At 44.8% G+C, this 21,144-nt stretch overlaps 1 protein-coding gene across 4 annotated transcripts in view; it reads left to right on the plus strand.

Annotated features, from left to right (window-relative positions):
* LOC113007704 (aryl hydrocarbon receptor-like) overlaps nt 1–21,144 on the plus strand; it is a 57,896-nt gene that overhangs the window by 22,680 nt on the left and 14,072 nt on the right. For all 4 annotated transcript variants that reach the window (XR_013902290.1, XM_026144558.2, XM_026144557.2 and 1 more), the window contains exons 4-10: nt 1,358–1,447; nt 7,013–7,124; nt 12,438–12,571; nt 13,041–13,243; nt 14,105–14,214; nt 19,201–19,342; nt 19,517–21,098. Coding sequence is in view for 3 of the 4 variants with exons in the window: in XM_026144558.2 (XP_026000343.1) it covers nt 1,358–1,447; nt 7,013–7,124; nt 12,438–12,571; nt 13,041–13,243; nt 14,105–14,214; nt 19,201–19,342; nt 19,517–21,098 (2,373 nt within the window). In the remaining variant the exon portion in view is untranslated. The remainder of the gene's footprint in view (nt 1–1,357; nt 1,448–7,012; nt 7,125–12,437; nt 12,572–13,040; nt 13,244–14,104; nt 14,215–19,200; nt 19,343–19,516; nt 21,099–21,144) is intronic.

Below are 21,144 nucleotides of genomic sequence, written 5' to 3' on the forward strand. Positions count from 1 at the left end.
TTGTTGTTTCAAGAAATAACAACTAGAATAACGATACTGATCTTTTCATTTAAACTTTTAGCAGAAATCGAAGTGATATTCAAAAAGGAATTTAAAATGCAATTTTATGCAGGTTTCACAAACTCTTTGGTTCTGAAAGAAAGAAGTGCAATATCAGCAGAAAATAATATTTATATTCAACAACGTTAGAAAAAATGGACCCTTTTATTCTTAAAGCTGAACATAAACCGACTTCTTATAACGACGAACTCCTCCTGAAACGTTGGAGGTTTTAGCTCTTTATACAGCAAAGTCACAGGAGGATAAATATAATCATCAGGCGTTTGTTAAAACAACCCCGTCCCTCACCACGTGTGAACCCTCAAACTGAATGGTAAGATAACGACACTCATTTTCACTTTTTCACAAAACTCAAACATCACTACTTCCACGTCTAATTGTCTGTAATGGAGGCGGAGTGAACTGGATCCCACTCTGTGTCCGGCGGGTGCTCGCAGCGGGGGCGGGGCAGGTTTTCTCGGGAATCCCTACCTTGGTACAACACCTGGTTTGGCAGGACGTAGCGCGGCTCCAAATGCTTTCAGTGTGAACTCCAGACTGCTGACAGGTCTCGCACACAACAGCCGCTCTGTCACGTGACGCATACTGCTCCGACGTGCTGAGGTCACTACCTGGGTTACGCCATGTTGCAAGTTTTCTGAGGCTCTTTTGTGATATTTAATGGATCGGATTATATTTTTTTTCTCCCCAATATCCGATCCAGTAATTTAGGTCAGGATCGGACCGATGCTGTATATTGGATTCTGTCTATCCCTAGAAAAAAGTCATGACCTCAACCCAGAACACCTTTGGGATACCGCGAGCCAAAAACTGGAGCTCTCACTGTTGTAGCTGCAAACATCATATTAAAAACGATCAATTAACAAAAGCATATCTTAGGTTTGAATGTTTGTGAATGCAGACAAGCTAATACTGTACTTTTTTCAATACAGCGTACATTCACTGTAATCGTCAAGACTGTTGTCACGCTCAGTCATTGCTCCTCATGCAGGACAGTTTCTTTGGAGGTCTGCACAGCCAGAGAGCCAGCACCAGTCCTCACAGAGGGCCCCCCCAAACCACAACCTCAGATCCACGTTTATTCCACCTCCCACTGTCTGACTAAAATGTTGTTAGATGGAAATGAACGAAAAGGGAAAAATAGAACATATTGTTGTACCTGTTGTTCGTCAATGTATATCCTCTAGTTAAAGTCACATCATTATGATCATGTTGGCTGATGACAGTCAGATGCTGCAGCACACGGATGAAAGCACAGTAATGAACCGTGTCACTGTCTGTGCATCTGCTTTAACAGGCTCTCAATGGATTCATCCTGGTTATCACTGCCAGTGGGACCATCTTCTACTCCTCTCACACCATTCAGGACTATCTGGGCTTCCATCAGGTATCAGTCTGTTTTTCACTCTAATTACATCCATTGATTGTCATTCCTCACTACTGAGAACCAGAAGCCAGAGTAGCTTAGCATTTAGGGAGGTGACAGGTTCTAAATGGGTGTCATTGTGACATGGTGGCATTAAGTAGGTCCTGGGTTCTAACGATTTATTCAATATTTTATATTGTATTGAAATACAAAAGTAGTAATTTTACAGGTGTTAGAGGCTCTGCTTCATCAGCTGATAAATGCGTTGCTTGCGTGCAACAACTGGCGGCAGCAACACGGGGGTCTGCGTCGATCCATTAGTATAGTCCCTGCATGCTAGGGTCACAGGCAGCTGCAGAAAGACCTATTTATAGCTTGGCCTTTTGTAGAAACCAGCGGCCACAACAGCATCCTGCAGTGCACAGCACGTCTCTGCACCACTGCTCGCACAGTGTTACGTCCAGCTTTTAAGCACTATGTACAGGTGGAGCTTGCACCATTATTATATCTAATAGTAGAACTTCTGTGACAACAAAAATGTAATAAAAATGCATCTGTGGCATATAATCAGGGTTCTATATTATAGAAAACAAGGAACTCTGTTTAAAAGAAGTGCTTTGGGACTTCTGGTTGAGCTTTGATGGAGTGGGACGCGAGTCTGGGAGCTCCCGCCGATTTCGATTAAGTTGTTATTCATTCGCGCTTTTCGGCCATATTTCCAGTCCTGTTTTGGTTTGTGGATTGTTTTGTTGAGAAGTTTTACTCGGGCCTGCGTAAAATGGCAGCAAAAAATGTTAAAACCCGCAGTACTATTCAAACACAACTGAGGCCTAGTTTGCAAACCGCAACCACACCCTCGAGTGAGCCGTCGTCTCCTGCAAAGCCCCCCTCGTGCCAAGCTAATCCTGGTATTGAAGCTCTCAAGGTCGAGTTGCTGGCTGAGGAAAGATATCGCCGACATCTTTAAAAAGGAACTTCAGGACACTCTGGGTGATGCTTTGTCTACCATTAAGTTCGACCTGCAGGCTGTGAAGACGCAGCTGGCGATCGATAAAGCTGCCAATGACGCTACCATGTCTGAGCTAAAAGGTACGGTGAAGGAGATGGAGCACGCACTTACTGTCTGCTCTGATGATATAGCTGAGATGAGAAACACTATCAAGGGCCTCACAGCTCATGTAGCCAAGCTGGAAAATACGTGTGAAGACTTGGAGTCCAGGTCGCGGCGCAACAGTGTTAGGATAGTGGGAGTACCGCAGGGCCCTGACACATGCACCACTGCTGCCGTAGCCTCCCTGCTAAAAGAAGCATTTGATCTGGGAAAGGAGCCGCTTTTGGATCGTTCGCACAGGACTCTCCAGCCCGCACCTAAGCCCGCCGTCCACGAGCCATTGTATGCAGGTTTCATTACCACACTGACTGTGTTGACATTTTACGACGTGCTAGAGAACGCCGACAGATTAAAGTTGGAGACCATCTCAGTCTTCCCCGACTACACCGCCAGGGTGGCACGGGCTCGGTCAGGCAGCAACTCCGTGGCATTGAAGGTGTTCGGTATGGCCTGCTTCATCCAGCGCGACTACGCATCACATATAAGGGTGTCGAGAAGGACTTTGTTTCAGCAGAGGAGGCCAGTGATTATGTCAAAACTTTGATCTCTGGGTGAGCCTCGATAGCCCCTCAGTTTGATGCTATAATGCTGCTAAGGGTTCACGCTCTCCTTAGGTTTAACGCCACCTGTGCATTGTTTTCTTAGGCCGTTGTGCTAGTTATTGTACTGTTGGTGTGCTGGTTCCTTTTATTTTCTTTGTTAATTAATGAAACTGAATCATGTAATATATACTTGAACTTCGGACCAGTCCGGCACAATCTTCTCCAAGCTGTGTATTTGTGTTCAGGGTTGGGTTGGGGGGGGGGGGGGGGGTTGGGGGGAGGGGGGTGGCTGTCCCATTTCGGCTCTTCATGGCCACTGGCATTTTGGTTTGGTCTTTTTCTTCTTCCTTTTTATGAATGGTTAATGGCAATATAGACCCCAGCATTGCTGGGTCAGGCATGCCTCTTAGGTTCATTAGTTGGAATATCAGAGGTATGGGTAGCCCTGTTAAGAGATTTAAGGTTTTTACTCACTTGATACGTCTAAATTCTGACATAGCATTTTTACAGGAGACTCATCTTCGCATTAAGGATGATTATAGGTTATATTGCCCTTGGGTAGGTCAGGTCTTTCACCCAATTTTTAATTCGAAGGCTAGAGGAGTGGCCATTCTCATTAATCATCATCATCATCATCATCATCATTTATTTATTTATATAGCACTTTAAAAACACACCTGGTAGACCAAAGTGCTGTACAATACTAATATGCACATAGTAATAGACATAGCAATAAAGTTAAAAAACAATAAAAAAAAGAAAAAAAAAAAAATATATATATATATATATATATATATATTGTGTGCCGGGTGGCGGCCAGGAGCGGAGGCCCTGGCGGACTGACCCCCGGCTGCCAAGACTGGCAATAGGGACATGGAATGTCACCTCTCTGGTGGAGAAGGAGCCTGAGTTAGTGCGTGAGGTTGAGAGGTACCGGCTAGATATAGTCGGGCTCACCTCTACACATGGCTTGGGCTCTTGAACCAGTCTCCTGGAGAGGGGCTGGACTCTGTCTCAGTCTGGAGTTGTCCCTGGTGAGAGGCAGCGGGCTGGGGTGGGTATTCTAATATCTCCTCGGCTTGCTGCCGGTACTTTGGGGTTTTTCCCGGTGGACGAGAGGGTTTGTTCCCTGCGCCTTAGGGTCGGGGAACGGGTCCTGACTGTTATCTGCGCTTATGCGCCGAGTGGCAGTTCAGAGTACCCAGCCTTCTTAGAGTCCCTGGGGGGGGTGCTGGAGGGTGCTCCACCTGGAGACTCTGTTGTCCTGCTGGGAGACTTCAATACTCACGTGGGTAACGACAGCGAGACCTGGAGGGGCGTGATTGGGAGGAACGGCCTCCCTGATCTGAACCCGAGCGGTGCTCTGTTATTGGACTTCTGTGCTAACCACAGTTTGGCCATAACGAACACCCTGTTCGAACATAAGAGTGTCCATAAGTGCACGTGGCACCAGGACGCTCTAGGCCGTAGGTCGATGATCGATTTTGTAATCGTATCAGCAGACCTGCGACCATATGTTCTGGACACTCGAGTAAAGAGAGGGGCTGAGCTGTCAACTGATCACCACCTGGTGGTGAGTTGGATCAGGTGGCGGGGGAGGACGCTGGACAGACCTGGTGCACCTAAACGCTAGGGGTGCAACGATATTCGTATCGATATTGAACCGTTCGATACAGTGCTTTCGGTTCGGTACGCATATGTATCGAACAATACAACATTTGTAATTTATTTTATCAATTTTCCTTCTGACGATGCTGTCTGTGTTGAGCGCTCAGTGAATCTGTGTTCGACTACTCCGCCTAGGCTGCACTGTCGAGCGCAGATCCACTGAGCGCTCAACACAGACAGCATAGTCAGGAGGAAGAGCACAGGGCAAGCTAGCGAGACAGAAGTTAACCTCTCAGCAACATGGACCTCCCCCACTCTCATTCAGATCTGGCGTTTGGAATTATTTTGGTTTTCATGTGACGTATGACCCTGAAGGTAAGCGAGTCATGGACTAAAGTAAAACAGTGTGTCGGATGTGCCATTCAATGCTCAATTACATTGGTGTGAACTAGTGTGTTAGCGCAGTTAGCTCGTTAACGTGTTGGCTGTCTAGCCCCATGCACGGAGCGATCGGCGGTAGCTCGTTAACGGAGATTTGCCGTGTTGTGGCGTTAAGGTCATTTCAACGAGATTAACCTGAAAGCACTAGTGGGAACACAACGAATATGACTGCACATTTACACCGCTATCATCCTAGTGCAAAGACAAAAACAACAAGCATGCTACTAACTTTAGCCGAGTCATTTAGACAGCTGTTAGCACAGGATTCTCCTTATGGAGACCTGATATGTTTAATATGCTGCTGAGAATATAGCCCAGAAGAAGCGGATAGTATAGCTTTTATTTTGGAAAGAGCCATTTCTCTGTAATAAACTCTCTTTTCCAAAGATGAGTGATTCCTCAATCAGATACAGGGCTTGCAATATCGCTAGCCCGACGTCCCGGAGCTAGCGATCCGCTACATTTCTGAAAGAATGCAAAAGCATTGACATATATTTTTCCTTCCTACAATAGCCCGACGGGCAGGGAAGAGATAGATTTTGGTAGCCCGACTGAAAAAAACCGCTAGCTCCAGGACGTCGGGCTAGCGATATTGCGAGCCCTGTATCTGATTGAGGAATCACTCATCTTTGGAAAAGAGAGTTTATTACAGAGAAATGTCTCTTTCCAAAATAAAAGCTATACTATCCGCTTCTTCTGGGCTATATTCTCAGCAGCATAAGGAGAATCCTGTGCTAACAGCTGTCTAAATGACTCGGCTAAAGTTAGTAGCATGCTTGTTGTTTTTGTCTTTGCACTAGGATGATGTCGGCGTAAATGTGCAGTCATATTCGTTGTGTTCCCACTAGTGCTTTCAGGTTAATCTCGTTGAAATGACCTTAACGCCACAACACGGCAAATCTCCGTTAACGAGCTAACGCCGATCGCCCCGTGCATGGGGCTAGACGGCCAACACGTTAACGAGCTAACTGCGCTAACACACTAGTTCCCACCCATGTAATTGAGCATTGCATGGCACATCCAACATACTGTTTTACTTTAGTCCATGACTCGCTTACCTTCAGGGTCATACGTCACATGAAAACCAAAATAATTCCAAACGCCAGATCTGAATGAGGGTGGGGGAGGTCCATGTGTCTTGCTAGCTTGCCCTGCGCTCTTCCTTCTGACTATGCTGTCTGTGTTGAGCGCTCAGTGGATCTGCGCTCGACAGTGCAGCCTAGGCGGAGTAGTCGAACGCAGATTCACTGAGCGCTCAACACAGACAGCATCGTCGGAAGGAAAGTTGATCAAATAAATTACAAATGTTGTATTGTTCGATACATATGCGTACCGAACCGAAAGCACTGTATCGAACGGTTCAATATCGATACGAATATCGTTGCACCCCTAATGTATATATAAGTATATTTACTTAGGAAAATGAAGAAAGGTCAATTGTATTTCGGTAACTGCAAGTACTGTTTTCTTATTTCAATAAAAATATTTGCAAAAAATAAAAATAAAAGAAGTGCTGTGTCGACCGCACACAGAGTGTAAGCAGGTTTGTTTTATTCTTTAACTTCTCTTAGACTAAAGTTGAAACCATTACATCACCTAATGTGTGCTTTTAGTTTACTGGTAGCATTAAGTGTGTTACTCAGTGAAGATGCTAGTCTCCATGTAACTACTATGACGAGGCACAACAGATGTTTACAACAGCAGCAGCATAGATTCACATTCAGATCACTTCACATAGTCAGACTCACACAACCTACAGTCTTTACACACTACCAACACCGTTGCACGTCAACAGATCAACAAACAATGAGGTTGAGGAAAATAAAGAATTAGAATCAGGTTACGTTTTTAAAAAGCTTATAAATGTCTCTTTTTCTCTCTCAGACTGATGTCATGCACCAGAGTGTGTATGAACTGGTCCACACGGAGGACCAGCAGGAGCTCAGAAGAAACCTGGACTGGGCTTTGAATCCTCCTGATCCAACATCCCCCAAAGGTGATCTCACCCCACACGTGCTGTCATTCCTGTATGACAGCTCAGCACACACACTCCTTTACTACAGAGCCCTTTACCCTCAAAGGCTTTTCCCAGTTTCTCAACCTCGTTTTTCTTTTTTACTCTGTCTTTGCTTGGTAAAGTTTTAACTTACCTTTGCAACTGTGAGAGTTATTTCAACGGCATTGTGTTTGTTACAATGTTGGACCCAAAACTTGCAGATTTCCCCAGATTCTGCAAATCTTTCAATATTATCTTTGCCATCATCTAACTGAATATTATTTGTGAACTTCTTAAAGACTCAAATATGAAAGTCTTTGTTTTTGACCTTCCACTGCTGTCCACATGAACACAACCATGAACATTTGGATGTCAGTATCAGATGGTTTAAGCTGTAAGAACAGCCTCGGGTCAGATCACATGACCCTGTGATCTTCACTGTGGCTTATGAGGTGAAGTGTGTTTGTGTTTTAAAAGGATGTGCGGTAAGAACACTAAAGTCCTCTGCTTTCCTAACGATATGGTCAACAACCTGAAGGAGAGAATTCTTCAAATTGCAGATGAATATCCAACTGTGACAAACATTGTTCTGCATACAGGGTCAAACGATGTGTCCAAACAACAGTCGGAGGTTCTGAAACGGGACTTTACTGGATTATTAAATACTGTAAACTCTCTGAATGCAGCTGTATTCATCAGTGGACCTGTACCGCCGGTCAGAGGAGGAGACGAGAGATTCAGCAGGTTGTTTACACTGAATAAATGGCTTATATCAGCATGTGCTGACCACTCAGTGCATTTTATCAACAACTTTAATATTTTTTGGGAACGCAGGCATCTGTTCAAAGCAAATGGATTTAATTTTAACAAGTCAGGGGTGAAACTGTTCACCTCCAACTTGTTTTATTTCATACGTCATCCATCCGTGCTTGGTGCCAAGGCTGAGATAAACGAGGAGTTATCTCATAAAGAGGAACAAACAGTACTCCAAGAACAGACAAAGCCCAGCAGAAACCTTGAGGAGGAGCTCCATTTGCCCCCACCCGGGAAGAGCCTCAGAAAGGAGAGACATCCATGGCATCTGAGGAAGAGCCTCAGAAAGGAGAGACATCCATGGCATCTGAGGAAGAGCCTCAGAAAGGAGAGACATCTAAGGCAAGAAGAGGGGTCCCTATTTGCCTCCAACTCTCTCAACAACACCAACGACCAGGACAAGGGACCACGACCTTCCCCAGTCCCCCAAACCCCTGACAGGCCATCACCCTCCTCCCCCTCCCTTTCTCCCTCCTCCCCACACTTGAAATTCACTGAGGAGATGATGGAGCGGGTCAATGCTGGGCTCAGATCTACCCCCCGTCCCAATCCCTTTTTGTCCCCCATAAACCCCCCACCAGAGCGGCCAAAGGTTCGCCATCGAGCCCCACCCTCAACAGAGCAATCGAAGTCACATTGCCCAGCCTCGCCCCCCTTAGTTCCTCTTCATGCTCTGTCTCCACAGTCTGATGTGTGATGTGTGGAGGGTCCGGGCTGCGAGGATTATGGCAGTGGTGACTTTTCCCAGGAGAAGCTGGGACCCTGTTTACTAGGAGGTTTTAAAATTTCTGTACTTTTAGGTGACAGAAGGAGACATGTGGCCTGGTCAAAACACAGAGAGCTGCACTCTAAAAGATCTTTAAACATAGTAAACATACCTTGTGTGCCACAGACTGCTCCCAAACACGAGGGGACAAGTAATACCTCTAAAACACTTAAGTTGGCTTTATTAAACATTAGATCTCTAGCTGGGAAAACATTTTTAATTAATGATTTAATCATTGAGCACAGCCTTGATTTTATGTTTCTAACTGAAACTTGGTTGGACCAAAGTAACAGTGGAGCTGTTCTCATCGAGACGACCCCTCCTAACTACAGTTTTATCAGTGAGGCCAGGGTGAGCAGGAGAGGAGGAGGGGTTGCTGTCTTATTTAATGAATCATTTCAATGTAAGCAGCTATCTCCTGGAAGTTTTCAGTCTTTTGAATATGTGGCTTTACAGCTGAAGGCCCCATCCAAAGTTGTGTTTCTTAATGTTTACAGGCCTCCCAAATACTGCACAGACTTTTTTAATGACCTCAGTGAACTGCTGTCTGTGATCTGTGTTGATTTTGACTGTGTAATTATTGCTGGGGATTTTAACATTCATGTGGACAACCCTCAGGACAAAGGGACTAAAGACCTGAGTAACACTCTGGGCAACTTTGGGCTGACTCAGCATGTAACAGAGGCCACACATAATAGAGGACACACTCTTGACCTACTGATCTCCAAAGGCCTGAGCATTTCAAAGGTTACTGTGTCTGATGTGGGCGTGTCTGATCATTACTGTGTTTTCTTTGAAAGTAAAATCTCAGCCCACACAAATATATCAACAACAGTGATCACAAAACGGTGTATAACTGAACACAGTAGTGCAATTTTTAACCAGGTCTTCCCATTAACACCTGACCTGCCCAGAGGGTCAGTCAATGAGCTCGTCAATAGCTTCAATGCTAACATGTTAAATGTAATGGACACTATTGCTCCCATTAAGGTGAAGGTTATCTCTGGAAGGAAAAAGTCTCCATGGAGAAACTCCACACTGGTGAAAAATGAAAAAAGAGAGTGTAGGAAAGCTGAGCGCAGATGGAGAAAAACAAACCTCCAGGTTCATTATGACATTTATAAAGAGAAACTTCACAATTATAATTTACAACTGAGGAGTGCAAGGAGGTCCTACTTCTCTGACATCATCACTAAAAACAGCCATAATGCTCGGGTCTTATTTTCTACAGTTGACAGGCTAACAAACCCTCCTGTGTCAGTGGCAGCTGAACTTCATTCAACCATGGCCTGCAATGACTTTGCCAAATTCTTCACTGAAAAAATCCAAAAAATTAGACAAGCAATTGGTACATCAACAGCAGATCCAGGATATGTACTGTGTCCACCAAAAAACTGTTTAAACACCATCAAACAGTTTGACCCTATTAACAGCAAAGACCTGGAGGACATCTTAGGTCAACTGAACTCCTCCTCCTGCTGTTTAGATGTCCTGCCAACAAGTTTTTTCAAAAAGGTCTCAAAGACTTTAGAGTCAGACCTGTTACAGATCGTCAACTTTTCTTTATTATCAGGTGTGTTTCCAGAATCACTAAAAACTGCTGTAATCAAACCTATACTGAAAAAGGACAATCTTGACAAGACACAAATGAACAACTACAGGCCGATCTCAAATCTCCCGTTTTTAAGTAAGATCATTGAAAAAGCAGTTTCTCAACAGCTCAGTTACTTCTTAAAACAGAATAATTGCTACGATGCCTTCCAGTCAGGTTTTAGACAGAACCACAGCACTGAAACCGCTCTGACCAAAGTGTTTAATGACATATGTCTGAATACAGACAGTGGAAAAATGTCAGTCCTAGTTTTACTGGATCTCAGTGCAGCATTTGATACAGTTGACCACAACATATTACTCAAACGACTGGAGAACTGGACAGGTCTTTCAGGAACTGTACTAAACTGGTTCAAAACATACGTAGAAAACAGGAAATACTTTGTATCAATAGGTAACTTCACATCTGAGCAGACAAGTATCACATGTGGAGTGCCCCAAGGTTCCATCTTGGGACCCCTTCTGTTTAACATCTACATGCTCCCACTGGCACAGATTATAAAGAACAACAAAATAAACTATCACAGCTATGCAGATGACACACAAATATATATCACAATGTCACCAGGAGACCGAGGCCCTGTACAGGCTCTTGGTAAATGCATTGAGGAAATCAATGACTGGTTGTGCCACAATTTTCTCCAACTAAACAAAAACAAAACTGAGGTAATAGTCTTTGGCACCAAAGAAAAACGATTACAGGTCACCAGAGAACTTCAATCTATACATCTAAAAACCACAAACCAGGCGAGAAATTTGGGTGTAGTGATGGATGCAGACCTAAACTTAGAAAAACACATTAAGACAATAACAAAGTCAGCTTACTATCACCTCAAGAATATATCAAGGATAAAAGATCTGATGTCTCAACAGGACCTGGAAAAACTAGTCCATGCATTCATCTTTAGTAGGCTTGATTACTGTAACAGCATCTTTACAGGTCTACCTAAAAAATCAGTCAGACAACTACAGCTCATTCAGAACTCTGCTGCTCGAGTCCTCACTAAGACCAAAAAAGTGGACCACATCAGTCCAGCTCTGAGGTCCTTACACTGGCTGCCTGTCTGTCAGAGGATAGACTTTAAAGTTCTGATGCTGGCCTATAAAGCTCTGAATGGTTTAGGACCAAAATACATCAATGACCTCCTGACCCAGTATGAACCTTCCAGATCCCTCAGGTCATCTGGATCCGGTCTTTTATCAGTTCCCAGAGTCAGAACCAGACACGGAGAAGCTGCATTCAGCTTTTATGCTCCTTATATCTGGAACAAACTCCCAGAAAGCCTCAGATCAGCTGAAACACTCAGTTTATTTAAATCCAGGTTGAAGACTCACCTGTTCTCAGCTGCATTTGAATAAAGCACCAAATCCACACTTTAAGCTTAAATTTCAAAACTTACATTTAACTACTGATTTTATCTACTGTTCTGATTTTATCTGTTTTGATTTTATATACTGTTGTTTGTTTGTTTGTTAATTAGTTAGTTAGTTTATTTGCTTGTTTTAATCAATTTTAAATCATGCTTTTTATTTGTTCTTGTTTCTAATGTCTCTGTAAAGCACTTTGAATCACCTTGTTGTTGAATTGTGCTATACAAATAAACTTGCCTTGCCTTGCCTTGCCTAAAATGCTTATGTGTTACGTGTTAGCACTGTGTTTAAGACCTGTGGCCCTGACACAACCGACGGACTCCGAGAAACCGTTTGCACTCTCTTCTTTAAATCATTTGCAAATCTCAGGAACACATTTCTGAAAACATCAAATCTTTAAACCAGGACAGTTTGCTACATTATAACAACTCATGTTGAATTTGATGTGTCTCAAAAAGTTGAGGCAGGAAAAAGCAAAGCTGGAGGAACATTTAAATGAACCTGTTGAATGAACAGGTTGTATCTTATGGAGGTAGAGTTTCTCAGAAGATGAGCGGACGTTCTCCAGTATAAAGTTTGAGTATCTCATCATCCCGAGTACCTACTGTCATTTTAAAAATCTCTGTGCCCAAGGGACCCGGTTGAAAATCAATATCTAATGCCCATTCAGACCTTCAAGAATCACTGCATTACAAACACACCAACACATGGAAGTATGGCTCTGCCCACAGTTTTCTTTGTGGTTTTTATAGAGATGGAATTTGACAGTAGCTCATCTGTGGTCTGCTACAACCCGGAGCAACTGCCCCCGGAGAACTCGTCCTTCCTGGAGAGAAGCTTTGTGTGTCGCTTTCGCTGCCTCTTGGACAACTCTTCTGGTTTCCTGGTACGTGACATTTTCTATTTTTACCAGAGCTAACACATCAACACGCTGGACTTGACGTTCCCGTTCTCTGCACGTAGACATCTATCGTAGGAGTGTATCTGTGTATTCTTATAAACCTGGTGGGTTAAAGACATGAACAGGTATTTATGTAGTACTTTTCAGCTCTAACTGAACCCTCAAAGCCCTTTCTACTCACAGTCTGGATCACTAATATTCAAACTGATAGGCGAGCAGTTTCCTGAGCTTCATTTTCCCAGAAAAGAATCCAAACTTTTATCAGAGTCGTCTGCTACCTGTTTCCATGTCCCCATGCCCGCTAACGCCCACCTTCACTGAGGTTTTCCCTCAAAGATCCATCTTTACAGTTACCTGTAGTACTCACAGGTTATAAAAACAGTACATCTACTAATACAAATACAAAGTCACATCCATTACCAGAAGGATAACTGCTTATTTTTCTTACTTCCAGGCTTTGAATATCCAGGGAAGGCTCAAGTTCTTGCATGGGCAGAACCAGTGGCAAGAAAATGGAGGGAAAGCTGCGCCGCTGCTTGCATTATTCGCTATTGCAACTCCTCTTCAGCCTCCATCCATTCTAGAGATCAGAACCAAGAACATGATCTTTAGAACCAAACACAAGCTGGACTTCACCCCCATGGCCTGTGACGCAAAGTAAAAATACATTTCAGTACTTTGTATTCGACTGAGACACCTCACGTCTGTTTGTTTGTTTGTTTGTTTGTTTGTTTGTTTGTTTGTTTGTTTGTTTGTTTGTTTGTTTGTTTGTTTGTTTGTTTGTTTGTTTGTTTGTTTGTTTGTTAGGGTTAGGAGGTACAGTTCGGTTTGAGATTTGTGTTAGCCACATGCTAAAGTGGAGCATTTTCATTGGATGTTAGATTTCAGGTGCCATCGCTCATTTTCTGTTGAATGATTTTCAAAGTGAGACAAAGAAATCTAGCTGACAAACCGCAGACTAGTTATGCTGAACCTCCTAAGACCTGAACTCTTCCACGGCAGCATTTTTCATTTCTCTTTGATATCTGGGCTGATTGGGACCTGATGAATGTAAAAATAAAGAATTACCAGATTTTTTTTAATCTAATTTTTGTTTCTAAGAAAAATGAGAGCCACGTATGAGGATATTTGTTTCAATAGAACAGTAGCAGTATAATGTCCTCGTGAGTGGCTATCAGGCCCTTGTAGACCACAATTGAGTATTTTGGTCCAAATAACCCAAAATGTGACGTCCACATATGTGGACGCGAGGTCGGAGGTTAAGTTAAGTTGTGTTGTACCTGTTTTGATCATATGTATCCTCCTTCATGAGATCCATGGGTGTGTCAGATGGGTGGGAGTTGTTTTATTTTTTAGAAAAATGGAGAAAACTAAAACAACATCACACTGGTAGAAGTTTCACAGGGTGACTATACTAAAATATAATACTATAGTTTTTTGTTTTTGCTTTCTTTACAGTGACATGTGGAATGAACTGTAAACAGCTGCCCGAGGTAACTCTGGTCGTTTTTTGTACAGGGGGAAGATAGTGCTGGGGTACACGGAGGCTGAGCTGCGGGTGAGGGGCTCTGGCTATCAGTTCATCCACGCCGCAGATATGTTGTACTGTGCAGAGAACCATGTCCGAAGTAAGTAACCAAAAACCAGCTGTCAACCAAAACAGTCTAGTTCATTCAAAGATGGGGCTGAACACTTGTGCCCTGTGCAGTGCCTGAAAATCCCTCATTTCCATTCTCTGCGAGGCGTTCTTCTGATTTGTTGCCTCGTGTAAACACAAGTTTTGATCAGCAGGTGGGTGGAGCTTCTGTGGTCATAACCAGAGCTGTGTGACTGCGAGGATAATATCAGGAATTACACATCAGGAATTAAATCCATGTAGACATTGAGGGTTCTCGGGAGGGGCCGTGCTAACACCTGCTGCTCTCTGGCAGCAGCACCATGCTCTCCCTTGTTTTAAATGCACTTTAGAGCAACATGCAGCAACACTACACATGAGCGGGAGGAGGGAGGTATGGGGTCTTCACACACCCCCGTTCTCTGCTAGCCATTGGGGCGGGGGGGCTTTCTCCCTTTCCTATCCCTCACTCATGTCTGTCCCGTCTGTAACATCTGAAAATAAAATATAATAAATAATAAAAACAAAGGTCGATCAAATGGACCAATACGGCAATGCCACAATGATCCATTTGGCAAAGTAAATCCATTGGGTCTCCTTGTTGGTCTTCAGACAACAATTCTGATGGCTAAAGAACCAAATGGGACAGAAAAAAAAAAAGGAATTACACAACAGTAGGAAAGAACAAGTTGTATGAAATTGTGTAAAACAGACTGAAGCCTGAGCTCTCAGCATGTGTCTGTGTGTTACCCTCATGATGTGAAAAGCTGTGGTGTGTTTGTTCTTTGCAGGCATGTTGTTATTACCATGCCTGCACTACTGCTGCGGCTGATTTAGCCCATTTAGCAGGTTACATGAGCTGTTATATGTCTGCTTTAATACTGAAGAGAATTACCAGCTTGACAAACCTGACCGTGACTTCACTCCTTCACCTGCCCAAATTCCATTTTACCACAACCCAGCAGCCTGCCGAGCTCTGTTTCCTGTATGTGGTAAAACAAATTACAAAAGCCTTTAAAACTACAAAAATTATTATTTATTTACTTTCAGACATTTCATAAATTAATTAAAAAGGTCTTAATGTGTGCTACTATTGCAATTACTGCTGTATACGATTACAAAACTGGATAAAGAATAGTTAAAAAAACCCATAACATTCAACATGTACAGATCCAAAGTCTTCCTCCTCCTAGCGTTATTCCCGCTCTGCAGGGTCCGCTTTTCTGCAGTTTTTGTCACTTATACCATACCACATACTATCACAGTCGCGCTCCTTGCATCTTCTCCGTGATCGATGCGATGCCCAGCCGCTTTCGGAAGTCGGTGTTCATGACATGGTCCCATAGTTTCAGGCCCAGGCACCATCGCAGTATCCGCATTTCCATTGTGTGAAGGGCCTGTTCGTGCTTTACGGTGGACGGCCAACACGCTGATCCATAAAGTAGATCTTTGACTTGAGGTGGTCAGGTATTCGTCGGTCGCACAGGACACCAGTGACTTGGCACCACTTCATCCAGGCCGCATTAATCCTGGCTCGTACGTCTGGCAGGATGTTGCCGTCATTGCTGATCATCGATCTGAGGTACCTGAAGTGAGATACTTTTGCCAGGTCTTCCCCATCGATGCTGATGGTGCTGTCGGTTTGGGGGTCGGCTTCTAAGTACTTAGTCTTCTTGGTGTTCAACCTCAGCCCGTACTCACTCTGGCGTGTCTTCCATTGCTGCGTTTGGCGTTGCAGCTCCATTCGGGATTCATCTGCGAGGAAGACATCAATGGCATAGAGGAGTGTCTAAGGGCGGGGTGCTTGGAGGTCAGCGGTCACGGTGTCCATGCAGAGGATGAAGAGAAGCGGGGACAGTGCGGAGCCTTGGTGCACGCCCACGGTGATGCTGAAAGGTGGCGATGTTCCCACTGGGCTTCTGACTGTGCTGGTCACGTTTCTGTACACGAGCTTGATCAAATCGACGTAGGCCTCAGGGACCCCGTGTGATCACAGAGAGTGCCAGATCAGGTCATGAGGGACTCTGTCAAAAGCCTTCTCCAGGTTGAGGAAGGCCATATGGATGGTCTTGGTCTTCTCCCGGTGCTTCTCCTGCTGCTCCTGCCGCATCCTTTGACGAAGCCACACTGGTTGGGCGTTACTGTGACAATTTCTCGCAGCCGGGCATCGATGATCCGCTTGAATACAGATCCAAAGTCTGACTTCCTAAAATGATTCTAGGATCAGGTCAGCAGCACACCACAGTGGGCTGAGCAGGCGATCCATATACTGCATGTTTTCCCCTCTACCCCTCCTCCGCTGTCTGCTCCACTGCACTGTCATAAAATAATAAATGCTAAAAATAAATAAATAACTTAATTTTTAACTAAATTCTAAAATATTATCAGATGTCACTAAATGAATAATGTACTAAGCTGTGAAATATAGAAACCCTACCAGTAACTTGCAAAGCCAAGCTGCACACGTGTTGTGTAGCTTTGTTCTCTCTAGAGGGAAATCACAAAAGCCAGCAGCTAAAAAAGCTCTCAGCAGTTGTGACACACACAACAATTCAAATTAAACCTCTCATTTTTAAGTCTACCTGGAGTCTAGAGAAGCAGCTCAAGGACAACATGAATCGTTTTTGTTAGCAGCCTGGTCCCTGCCAGTTACTTTGGAAGCACTGAGTAATAAACGTGAAGTGGGAGTTGAACTAGACCAATTATGAAAATGTTCTGCACTAGAAGGACAACGACTTTTAATATAGTTTGCAATATTTATGAATTAAAGTAAAAGACTGAATGACTTATTATATTAAATTTAACGTGCTGGTGAAAAGCAATCCCAGAATTCATTACGGCAGCCCGATGCTGGCAGGGAATGATCTCCTTAGCAGAAAAGCTAATCTCACAGATCTCAGGCAAGGTTGGGGTGGAGCAAATTTTGAGAGATCCAATTAGTAACAGAAGCTAGACAGTCATTAATGTTGGTAGGAGTATTGAGTTTGGAGTCTTCCCAGAGAGGTGGCGTCTGATACCAACCTGACATATAGACACAGACATACAGGCACACACAGATACAAACATCCGTTCCCACCCTCACGCTCTCATATGCACTTACTCCACACTCAACCAACGTGGAGACTAGGGATGGGTATCGTTTAGGTTTTATCCGATACCAGTGCCAAATCGGTACTTTTGAAATGGTGCCGGTGCTCAAACGGTGCTCAAACCGGTGCTTAAAGAATGGAGAACACAAAATTGGTCCAAAAACCTCTCGTTCACCTGTTTTTTGTAAAAAGATGCAGCTATGGGGCATATATGGTATCACTCTTGGCTGGAAGCAGTGCTTAAACAATGGAAAAAACACAAACTTTGTCCAAAAACCTCTCATGTTTAACTGTTTTCCACTTTTTCTTTGGTCATTTTATCCTTTTTGGCCAGGGTGAAGGGAGTATCTGCCATCAAACAAGAGGACAGCCGCATGTAGCTATGATGATGTTTGCTAGTTCACCTTACGTGCATTAATGTAATAACGTGGTTAGCCTACTCAACGTAAATTACACACGAACAACATTAAGCTACTCATGCAGAGAAGAACGGCTGCTGCTGCATCATCATCCTCATCATTTCTGCTACACTGGCAGGGCTAGGGGCCAGGACTCTCCTCTTCGGGTTCTTGGGGGATGTTGCTGACTCCGGATCCGATAACTGGCAACCCACGCACAGTAGATGTGCTCGGTGTGAGGTCTCGCAGCAAGCTATCAAATACGGCGCATTTCTGGGCTTTTAAAAAAAACGCTATGCGTCGCCAGGTGTTTCGTCAGATTCGAGGTGTTACCTCCTTTGACAGTATCACAGTATCAGCTTAAAGCACTTGTTGCTGCTGAGTTTGCATATTTTGCTGTGAAGTACAGCCAGACTTTTGACCGCTTCGCCTTGGGCATTTTTAATCTGTAGCTCTGCTCTAAAAGAACGTACGTACCTGGGCCCGCCTACTATCCTCGGAAACGTAAAATGATTGGCTAGAAGTGTATCACAGCTCAGGAAAAAAAAAGCACCGAAATAAAGCACCGAAATGTGCGCTGCTTTTCGGTCTGGTTACTACCGTTTATGTCAGAACACCGGTACCCATCCCTAGTGGAGACAGACATAAAGAGACGCTGTACACACGATCACACTCCCCAAGCGTACTCTACGAACCGGGTCTAGGTACCCTTGCCCCTGGAGGGGGGAACTGCACCCAGACCCAGGTGGTGTTACCCTTTTCCCTGCGGTGGGGAGAGGCAGACCGCCCCGACTCCGCAGCAGCAGGGAGGCCCCACATTCCAGACCGCAGTCGGACGGCCAACTCCTCCTCCTAGCCCCCCCGCTCCAGCAGGCTGCAGAGAACGGGGGTGAGAGAAGACTCCAAACCTCCCTCCGCCCGCTCATTGTAGTGTTGATGCATGTGTGTTCTAAGGTGCGTTTAAGAGTCCAGGATTTTAGACTTGATTGAAACACAGCTCTCGACTCAGCAGGCTGTGAAAAACACTAAACCAAAGCAGGTGGCTCAACATTCACACCCAAAAAGGTTTTTCTACTGAACAACCTGAGTATATGTAGGAAATCCTGTGCTGAGGACGTTTGGTCTGGTCAAAGAGTTCAGACAGCTTTTGTAAGTAATCCTGTGGGATTAGTAAACAGATTGAGCAAAGCTGCAGAGCTGCCTGAAGAGAGGATCGGGCAAAGCATCAGAGATGAGAGCAGCACCACCACGTGCACTTCAGTGGACAGATGGGCACGTGGTCAGAAGTGACGAAGCCTGACCATGATTAACGGTCTTTGACCATAACCCACTAGTAAAGGTGAAATGAGTCAGTCCACTGCCACCCTGTCCAGCCTGGCAGGACACAGATGCTGTGGATAATTTGTGACAACTTTCGATGGAAACTCATTTCAAAGTGTTATGCAGATTTAGACTGTCATAGTGGACAGAGGTTATCTCTGAGTAACAGTTGTTTGTGTTCAATGTTTAAAGTGATGAAGACTGGAGAGAGTGGTCTGACTGTGTTCAGACTCCTGACTAAGGAAAACCAGTGGAAGTGGGTCCAGGCCAATGCCCGGCTGGTGTATAAGAATGGGAAACCAGATTACATCATCGCCACCCAGAGGCCTCTTTTGTAAGTACCTGTCTGTGTACAAATCTCATTTGGTCATTTATCTCGAGTAATACACTGAATCAAACCATTAAGATATCCATCCTCCTTCCCTTCAATGCCATACGTTTGTATTTCTTAGTTGTTTAAAAGAACTGCACAGAGAAGTCCTGACAATGATGTCTTCTGTGTTTATAGGGATGAAGAAGGAGGAGAACATTTGCGTAAGCGCTCTATGCATCTACCCTTTACGTATGCTACAGGAGAAGCCCTGCTCTATCAGTCCAATCATCCCATCGCAGGCTTTAGAGATGGCAGCTGTGTAAAAAATTTTAGCAAGTCAAAGAAGAATCGGACTGATAAGCTGCTGACGGATGGCCTGGACCCGGGCTCCCTTCTTGGGGCACTCATGAGTCAGGATGAGTCAGTGTATGTTTGCCAGCCAGCTGTGGAGCCCAAGCTGTCATTTCACAGCAGCTTCTTTGCAGAGCACGTTAGTTTCTCTGAAAGTGAACCCTCCAACCTGCACAGAAGCTGGAATGAACCTGCTAATAGTGTCGTAGGTCCAGGCATCACAGAACCAGGTACCAGCTTTGACCCACTGCTGGCTACTTTGGACTCGCTCTCTTTGGAGGGCCAAGGGATGGATGCAGAAGAGAGGAGTTACTCAAACAGCGAGCTGTTTGGAGCTCTGGAAGGGCTGGGCCTGAGTGCTGAGGACCTGGAGTTGCTGCTGCTAGATGAGCGTATGATCAGAGTTGAGATGGACCCTGAACACGTGCCCACTTTGGATGATCTGCTGACAAATGATGAGATTCTCTCTTACATCTATGACTCGATAGAAGGAAGGACTGATTCCACTGTACATGGAGGACAGGTACCTCCTAGCACTACCGCAGCAACCTCCACACCAGTGTCATTATCAGAAAATAATCTTGATACAAGTGTGCAAATGCAGTTTTGTTTCTCCAAGCCTCCAATAATGGAGCACACTCCCATTGTCCAGCTATCCCAGCAGATGCAACAGCATCTCAACATGCGAACCACTAAAGTACCACCTAACTGGGGCCAGCAGAGTGACCATTTCCCCCACAGGATAGTAAATGGAGAGCTGCTGGGGCAAAATCAGTCTATTGCCAATGGACAATGGACAGCCCAAGACATTCTAGTCCCAGCAGAGATCGAGTTGGAGCAACTGACCACACAGCAGACTACTTTCAATGACAAGGCCTCAGACTTGAATAGCAAGCTTCACCAACACTACCTTCAGCAGGAGCAGCAACCAAGGACCCAGAAGCAGCTCTCACTACAGTGCCATGCCAAACAGACGGCAGCAAACCTTGACGGACGATGTGGTCCGTCGAGCCCAGAGCATTCAGCAGAAAAAATGCCATGGCAGAACTACAGCTTCAGCGAAAGCCTGGGCAGCAGTTTCTGCATTGACAACAGCCAAAACGCTCTTACAAACACCTCACTGGAGTCTTGCAGGGAGCCCACTATGGACAGTGTGGATTACACAGTCAGTGGAGGTGGTTTGCTTGAGAGAAGTGCAGAGCAGCGGGGCGCTGAGAGCACAGTTGCATCTTTTCGTGGAATGAACCACAAAAGCCACCCAGAGCAGATCCCAGGCCCCTTGTTCGAGGTCATCTCCAGTCTGTCGCAGTGCCCTCCCTGCACTAGCCCCCTGGAGCAGATTCTAAGAGTGGGTAAGCCCTGCTGCCAGCTCGACCACTTTGGCTTGGTGACCTCTGAGATCCTTGACGACCCCAATCACAGCAAGGTGAGGTTGCTGAACATTGTCATACTTTGAAATCATTACTAGCTGC

This window comes from Astatotilapia calliptera, chromosome 16 (genome assembly GCF_964374335.1).
Source record: "Astatotilapia calliptera chromosome 16, fAstCal68.1, whole genome shotgun sequence".
NCBI classification, from domain to species: domain Eukaryota; kingdom Metazoa; phylum Chordata; class Actinopteri; order Cichliformes; family Cichlidae; genus Astatotilapia; species Astatotilapia calliptera.